General features: G+C 38.9%; 1 protein-coding gene across 3 annotated transcripts in view; it reads right to left on the reverse strand.

The window, feature by feature from the left end:
- Positions 1 to 5,221, reverse strand: part of vmp1 (vacuole membrane protein 1) — a 62,240-nt gene extending 57,019 nt beyond the window's left edge. Inside the window, exons 1-2 of one of the 3 annotated variants that reach the window (XM_062068408.1) lie at positions 5,111 to 5,221; positions 4,550 to 4,656 (exon numbers count right to left, since the gene is read on the reverse strand). In XM_062068408.1, coding sequence (XP_061924392.1) covers positions 4,550 to 4,656; positions 5,111 to 5,127 — 124 coding nt within the window. In that variant the 5' untranslated portion in view covers positions 5,128 to 5,221. Of the gene's footprint in view, positions 1 to 4,549; positions 4,657 to 4,778; positions 4,935 to 5,006 lie in introns of those variants that run through there. The other 2 variants (XM_062068409.1, XM_062068410.1) reach the window with 2 other exon arrangements.
- Between the last annotated feature and the right edge of the window lie 3,800 nt (positions 5,222 to 9,021).

Consider the following 9,021-nt stretch of genomic DNA (forward strand, 5'->3'; position numbering starts at 1 on the left):
CGCATATTAGTAAGAGTGTTAAAGTTGTTTTATACCGCCACCGTCAGTGTAACCTGTATGGCTGTTGAACAAGTACGCCTTGCCGTCGCTTGCGTGTGCAAGCAGAAGCTTCATACAACATGTGGCTGGGTCGGCACGCTGTTTGTACAGGATGTAGAGGGCGCTAAATGCTGTGTCACCCCGGCACGCCCTTATTATTGAAGTTTGGGTGAAAATCAGCAGACATTCGAGAGAATAGTTGCCCTGAAATTCGGGAGTCTCCCGGAAAAATCGGTAGGGTTGGCAAGTATGACGCTGTCCAGCGCCATTCATATAAAACTCCCGAACCGCACTAACATTACATTTTCATATTAAGGTGCTGGTCTGAGACCCCTGGTTTATACATAGCCCAAAGCAACAAAAAAACTTTGTATGCAGTGTTATTTCATTTTAAATTTCAAAAGAGTTATGTGGCTCCCATTGTTTTCTTTCATTTATGAAACTGGTCAAAATGGCTCTTTGAGTGGTAAAGGTTGCCAACCCCTGTTCTAGCCTGATTTAGCCATTCCTTGACCACTTTTGAGGTGTGTTTGGGGTCATTGTCCTGTTGGAACACCCAACAAGACCCAACCTCCGGGCTGATGATTTTAGCTTGTCCTGAACAATTTGGAGCTAATCCTCCTTTTTCATTGTCCCATTTAAAGCAGCAGTTCCATTGGCAGCAAAACAGGCCCAGAGCATAATACTACCACCATCATGCTTGACGGTAGGAATGGTGTTCCTGGGATTAAAGGCCTCACCTTTTCTCCTCCAAACATATTGCTGGGTATTGCGACCAAACAGCTCCATTTTTGTTTCTTTTCCATACTTTTTGGAATTTTTCAATACTTTCCCATACTTGTTGGTACTTTTCCATACTTTTCAGTACTTGTCAGTGCTTTTACTTACTTTTTGTACTTTCCCATACTTTGCAATACTTTTTGCTACTTTTCCATTCTTTTCAATACTTGTTGCTACTTTCCCATACTTTTGGTACGTTTCCATACTCTTCTACACTTTATGGTACTCTTCCAATACTTTTCAAAACGTTTCCAAGACTTCTCCATACTTTCCCATACTTTTCAATGCTTTTTCATTTTTTTGCGCATTTTTCCAATACTTTTTCGTACTTTCCAATACTTTTTCAATACGTTTCCATACTTACTTTACGTTTACGCAGGAATTCCCATCACCTAAAGCAGTGTTTTTTAATCTTTCATTGAAAAAATCCAGCCTGAATAGCCTATATTGACAATATAAAGTGGTTCTCATCAAATACCTGACGCAATTGTTGGATATGACTTCAAACCATAACCATCATTTATTCTCTTGAACACCCAACTGCGCCCAAGACCCAACCTCTGGGCTGATGATTTTAGCTTGTCCTGAACAATTTGGAGCTAATCCTCCTTTTTCATTGTCCCATTTAAAGCAGCAGTTCCATTGGCAGCAAAACAGGCCCAGAGCATAATACTACCACCACCATGCTTGACGGTAGGAATGGTGTTCCTGGGATTTTAGGTATCACCTTTTTTCCCCCCAAACATATTGCTGGGTATTGTGCTCCATTTTTGTTTCATTTGACCACAGAACTTTCCTCCAGAAGGTCTTATCTTTGTCCGTGTGATGTCAGATGAAACAAAAATGGAGCTGTTTGACCCAGCACATTTGCTCACATTTCCAGTAGAGCCATAATAAATTCATAAAAGAAGCAAACTTCATGAATGTTTTTTGTGACCAACAAGTATGTGCTCCAATCACAAAAAAACAAGACTTGTAGATATTATTGGAAACTCAAGACAGCCATGACATCATGTTCTTTACAAGTGTATGTACACTTTTGATCGCAACTGTATGTCGACACCATTTATTACATGCTGAACTCATACTATCGGTAGGTTGTGAGTAGGGATGTCCGATAATGGCTTTTTGCCGATATCCCGATATTGTCCAACTCTTTAATTACCGATACCGATATCAACCGATATATGCAGTCGTGGAATTAACACATTATTATGCCTAATTTGGACAACCATGTATGGTGAAGATAAGGTACTTTTTTAAAAAATTAGTAAAATAAGATAAATAAATTAAAAACATTTTCTTGACTAAAAAAAGAAAGTACAACAATATAAAAACAGTTACATAGAAACTAGTAATGAATGAAAATGAGTAAAATTAACTGTGAAAGGTTAGTACTATTAGTGGAGCAGCAGCACGCACAATCATGTGTGCTTACGGACTGTATCCCTTGCAGACTGTATTGATATATAATGTAGGAAGCAGAATATTAATAACAGAAAGAAACAACCCTTTTGTGTGAATGAGTGTAAATGGGGGAGGGAGGTTTTTTGGGTTGGTGCACTAATTGTAAGTGTATCTTGTGTTTTTTATGTGGATTTAAAAATAAATAAATAAATAAATAAATAAAAATTTAAAAAAACGATACCGATAATAAAAAAAACGATACCGATCATTTCCGATATTACATTTTAACGCATATATCGGCCGATAATATCGGACATCTCTAGTTGTGAGTTCAAACCCCGGCCGAGTCATACCAAAGACTATAAAAATGGGAGCCATTACCTCCCTGCTTGGCACTCAGCATCAAGGCTTGGAATTGGGGGTTGAATCACCAAAAAAAAAAGATTCCCGGGCGAGGCCAGCGCTACTGCTCACTGCTCCCCTCACCTCCCAGGGGGTGATCAAGGGTGATGGGTCAAATGCAGAGAATAACTTCGCCACACCTAGTGTGTGTGTGACAATCATTGCTACTTTAACTTTACAACTCAGTCTAAAATCCTGATCTTTCATTTTATTTTACAACCCAGCGACATAAAACTCATCTGCTTGCTCACTTTTATGTCTGGTGTAATCAGCCATGCAAGTGTAATTAAGTGATAACCACGCAGTGCACAAGCTGGACTGCAGGGGGGAATTAGCACAATTATTTCTAGGCTTGCACGGTGTACCGGTACTAAAGCATCGCAATGCTAATGAATGAATGCTGCCTTTGAAAAATACCTGTACTTTTTTTTTTTTCCGTGAACACGATGGCGCGCCGTGGTGACATTGCTGGTAATATGAGCCGAGTGAGTCAACACACAAAGAGCACTTACAAGCACAAACAGTGTGGAGACAGAAGAGGGAGAGTGGCTAGGGGCTAACGTCCGTCCACAGTGTTTTTGCCACTTCTAAATCACGAACCTTTGCGACAAAAAAAGTAAGTTTAATACAAGCATCATCCCTACAGGACGAGGAATAGCTAAACATGTTTCACTACACACCACAGACGGATACAACAGCTAACCGCAAGCTCGCGCTACTAAATGTAAACAAATGGGTGGATCTACACAAATATCGACTTTAACGATACCAATACAGAGTCGCATATAGTCGATACTACAATAGTGACTACGATATTATCACAAAATCTTATATCATTTTTTTTAATTGTTAATAAAGTCAGGAAATATGTCACTGGACACAGGAGAACTTTAATTATGACAAATGTATGATCCTGTAACTACTTGGTATAACCAGATTTGTAGTGGGGGGGGCGGGGTTTGGTGGTAGGGGGTGGTGTATATTATAGCGTCCTGGAAGAGTTAGTGCTGCAAGGGGTTCTGGGTATTTGTTCTGTTGTGTTTATGTTGTGTTACGGTGCGGATGTTCTGTCGAAATGTGTTTGTCATTCTTGTTTGGTGTGGGTTCACAGTGTGGCGCATATTTGTCACAGTGTTAAAGTTGTTTATACGGACACCCTCAGTGTGACTTGTATGGCTGTTGACCAAATATGACTGGCATTCACTTGTGTGTGTGTGTAAAAGCCGCATATATTATGTGACTGGGCCGGCACGCTGTTTGTATGGAGGAAAAGCGGACGTGACGACAGGTTGTAGAGAACGCTAAAGTCAGTGCCTTTAAGGCACGCCCCCAATAATGTTGTCCGGGTGGAAATCGGGAGAATGGTTGCCCCGGGAGATTTTCGGGAGCTGCATTGAAATTCGGGATTCTCCCGGGAAAATCGGGAGATTGAAAACGATACTGATAATTTCCGATATTACATTTTTAAGCATTTATCGGCTGATAATATCGCCATCTGACATCTCTATTAATAATCCATCAACATTTTGACATAATAATGTAAAAATAAATGACACAATATGTTACTGTATACGTCAGCAAGCATATTAAGAGCTATTGTTATCCTCTTCAGCTCATGTTATTCTATTCTGTGTTGTATGTGTTTTATGTTGCACGATTGCACCAAGTAAAATTCCTAGTTTGTGAACCCCGTTCTCAAACAATGGCAATAAAAACTATTCTGATTGTTTCTTTAATTACTACTAAAAGAGACGCCGTCTAGTATGTTTACTATAATGTATGTATACATGTTTAATGTATCATGAGATTTTCTGTTCAAATAAAGCCCATAATAAAAACAAATGGTGGTTCCCTTTATTTTGAAAAGTATGGAAATACATTTTGACAGTATTGACACAACACTAATTGTTAGTATTATTACCTGTAAATTTGCCATTCTGTTTGTCTTTGGCTCCTGTGCGTCTTAGAGGCTTGTCACAGCTGTCTCCATTGGCTGCCATGTCCGTCATCTTTAACTCAGCAGGGAGTCTGTGGGGGAGAACCAACAAGACAACAAATGACAAGAGGAAAGTTGCAACACAGCATGACGTCATAGCAGGAGCCGATCGCTACTGGTATGGCTTGTTGTGGCCATACATTTGCCGGCTTACATGGTGTTGACACGGCAAATATTGAACAGGGTGACAATAAAGTTGTTGTGTGCCTCAAGACGGCAAAGTTGCCTTAGATAACCTTGCTGGTTAAGCAGTGCCAGTCTTCATTAGGACATGAATGCAGCACATTTCATCATGCTAACCGGTTAGCCACCATGCTAACAGAGGGACGTAGACATTATGCGTTCAAATATACCACTTCTATGATGAATACGGATCCCTTACTCATGTGACAGCGTGTATCTTCCCAGCAGATGGAATTTGGCCACAAAACACAACGTTTGAAGGGAGAATGTGCCGTATTTGTTCAATTGAAATGAGAGCCGTACCTATTTCCTGCCTTCATCACCCGGAAGTAAACGTCGAATTTCAAAACAAAAACCTACACGGCGGGTTGTGAGCACAATTAGGTATGCATCCAACTGTCCGTAGTGCAAGATAGTAGGTTTATTGGGTATGATTGCAACAAACACATTCGCCGAATTGACATCGTCGGATTTTGGCAAATGTGTCAGTTGATTAAAGAGTGTCTTTTATTGTGAAAATGACAGGAACAAGCGGTAGTTCCTTCAGCTATGTGTTGTGGTCCAATCGTTTGTTGCCGAATTTGCAAACGGAAAATAATAGTTTGTTTCCTCTTTGACGCAATAAGAGTGTAATTAAAAAAAACTAAACTAGATATTGCAAGGAAATTAAGGTCGTTTTAATATATGTAGGTAAAACCGATTTAAGTTCCGGTAGGTCTGATCTCTCTTTAAGATACTGTGTATGTATATTTAGTCTGTGCAATAAATGGCGGTTTTAATAGTCCTGCTTCTAATTAAATATTATTGAACTATTTCTATTGCGAACAGTAATTCTTTATCTCGTGGAAGGCAAAAATTTGGTGTGCAATTTTTATAGTTTTATGCATTAGTCAAGTAGCCTTCTTTTCTTATATTCAAGAAGTGTTACTGTTCAAATTGTGTGCATTGTAACAATGGCAACAAAAATAAATGTACTTGTTAAATAAAACCTCTGCCTTGTTTGTAATGAATATGTAGGCCTACAATGCTACTGTGTTCTCATGATGGTACTTGGAGAGCCACGTGTTCTTTTGAGGTGCTACTTTGCGAACCACTGAACTACAATTTTGTATCTCCTTTTTTCACATGATAAACACTCGAGTCCTCTTTAAACAGATGCAAAATTTAATGACAATTGAATGCATTCTGCACACACCAGCAGAGTTAGCTGGTTTAAACAACTGGGAGTCAAATATTGACCAAATAATTGCTGACCCACCTTTGAGAAGAATATGCACTTTTTAAGTCTATAAATACTCTACAGCAGAACTATACACTGATCATCATAATAATGTTCAATTAATTACATTATAATGGAGCAGAAGGATAGGGAAAAGAAAGTGCCATGTTTGCTGTACGGCTGCGACTTCTAATCGCCCGCACAGTGCAAGCTAATTGGTCAAATACAAATCTCATTAGTACACAAGGTATAGGTCATGGTGTGAAAATGAATCATGGGTATACAAGATCTGAGGTCATGGTATGAAAAAGGTCATGGTACGAAAATGAATCATGGGTACACAAGGTCATGGTATGAAAAAGGTCATGGTATGAAAATGAATCATGGGTATACAAGGTCTGAGGTCATGGTATGAAACGGAATCATGGGTATACAAGGTCATGGTATGAAAATGAATCATGGGTATACAAGGTCATGGTATGCAACTGAATCATGGGTATACAAGGTCATGGTATGAAAATGAATCATGGGTATACAAGGTCTGAGGTCATGGTATGCAACTGAATCATGGGTATACAAGGTCATGGTATGAAAATGAATCATGGGTATACGAGGTCATGGTATGCAACTGAATCATGGGTATACAAGGTCATGGTATGAAAATGAATCATGGGTATACGAGGTCATGGTATGCAACTGAATCATGGGTATACAAGGTCATGGTATGAAAATGAATCATGTGTATACAAGGTCTAAGGTCATGGTATGAAAATGAATCATGGGTATACAAGGTTTGAGGTCATGGTATGCAACTGAATCATGGGTATACAAGGTCATGGTATGAAAATGAATCATGGGTATACGAGGTCATGGTATGCAACTGAATCATGGGTATACAAGGTCATGGTATGAAAATGAATCATGGGTATACTAGGTCATGGTATGAAAATGAATCATGGGTATACGAGGTCATGGTATGCAACTGAATCATGGGTATACAAGGTCATGGTATGCAACTGAATCATGGGTATACAAGGTCACGGTATGAAAATGAATCATGGGTATACAAGGTCACGGTATGAAAATGAATCATGTGTATACAAGGTCTAAAGTCATGGTATGAAAATGAATCATGGGTATACAAGGTCTAAGGTCATGGTATGAAAATTAATCATGGGTATACAAGGTTTGAGGTCATGGTATGAACATTAATTATGGGTGTGCAAAGTCTAAGGCAGTGGTATGAAAATGAATCATGGGTATACAAGGTCTGAGGTCATGGTATGATAATGAATTATGGGTATGCAGAGTCTAAGGTCGTGGTATGAAAATAAACCATGGGTATACAAGGTCTGAGGTCATGGTATGATAATGAATTATGGGTATGCAGAGTCTAAGGTCGTGGTATGAAAATAAACCATGGGTATACAAGGTCTGAGGTCATGGTATGATAATGAATTATGGGTATGCAGAGTCTAAGGCTTTGGTATGAAAATAAACCATGGGTATATAAGATCTGAGGTCAAGGTATGAAAATGAACCATGGGTATACAATGTTTGAGGTTGTGGTATGAAAATGAACCGTGGGTATACAATTTTGAGGTCGTGGTATGAAAATGAACCATGGGTATACAATGTTTGAGGTCGTGGTATGAAAATGAACCATGGGTATACAATGTTTGAGGTTGTGGTATGAAAATGAACCGTGGGTATACAATGTTTGAGGTCGTGGTATGAAAATGAACCATGGGTATACAATGTTTGAGGTTGTGGTATGAAAATGAACCGTGGGTATACAATTTTGAGGTTGTGGTATGAAAATGAACCATGGGTATACAATGTTTGAGGTTGTGGTATGAAAATGAACCATGGGTATACAATGTTTGAGGTTGTGGTATGAAAATGAATCATGGGTATACAATGTTTGAGGTTGTGGTATGAAAATGAACCGTGGGTATACAATTTTGAGGTCGTGGTATGAAAATGAACCATGGGTATACAATGTTTGAGGTTGTGGTATGAAAATGAACCATGGGTATACAATGTTTGAGGTTGTGGTATGAAAATGAACCATGGGTATACAATGTTTGAGGTCGTGGTATGAAAATGAACCATGTGTATACAATGTTTGAGGTTGTGGTATGAAAATGAACCATGGGTATACAATGTTTGAGGTTGTGGTATGAAAATGAACCATGGGTATACAATGTTTGAGGTTGTGGTATGAAAATGAACCATGGGTATACAATGTTTGAGGTCGTGGTATGAAAATGAACCATGTGTATACAATGTTTGAGGTTGTGGTATGAAAATGAACCATGGGTATACAATGTTTGAGGTTGTGGTATGAAAATGAACCGTGGGTGTACAATGTTTGAGGTTGTGGTATGAAAATGAACCATGGGTATACAATGTTTGAGGTTGTGGTATGAAAATGAACCGTGGGTATACAATGTTTGAGGTTGTGGTATGAAAATTAACCATGGGTATACAATGTTTGAGGTTGTGGTATGAAAATGAACCGTGGGTATACAATTTTGAGGTCGTGGTATGAAAATGAACCATGGGTATACAATGTTTGAGGTCATGGTATGAAAATGAACCGTGGGTATACAATGTTTGAGGTTGTGGTATGAAAATGAACCATGGGTATACAATGTTTGAGGTTGTGGTATGAAAATGAACCATGGGTATACAATGTTTGAGGTTGTGGTATGAAAATGAACCGTGGGTATACAATTTTGAGGTCGTGGTATGAAAATGAACCATGGGTATACAATGTTTGAGGTCGTGGTATGAAAATGAACCATGGGTATACAATGTTTGCGGTTGTGGTATGAAAATGAACCATGGGTATACAATGTTTGAGGTCGTGGTATGAAAATGAACCATGGGTATACAATGTTTGGGGTCGTGGTATGAAAATGAACCATGGGTATACAATGTTTGAGGTCGTGGTATGAAAATGAACCATGGGTATACAATGTTTGAGGTT

The sequence above is a fragment of the Entelurus aequoreus genome, linkage group LG13 (assembly GCF_033978785.1).
Source record: "Entelurus aequoreus isolate RoL-2023_Sb linkage group LG13, RoL_Eaeq_v1.1, whole genome shotgun sequence".
NCBI classification, from domain to species: domain Eukaryota; kingdom Metazoa; phylum Chordata; class Actinopteri; order Syngnathiformes; family Syngnathidae; genus Entelurus; species Entelurus aequoreus.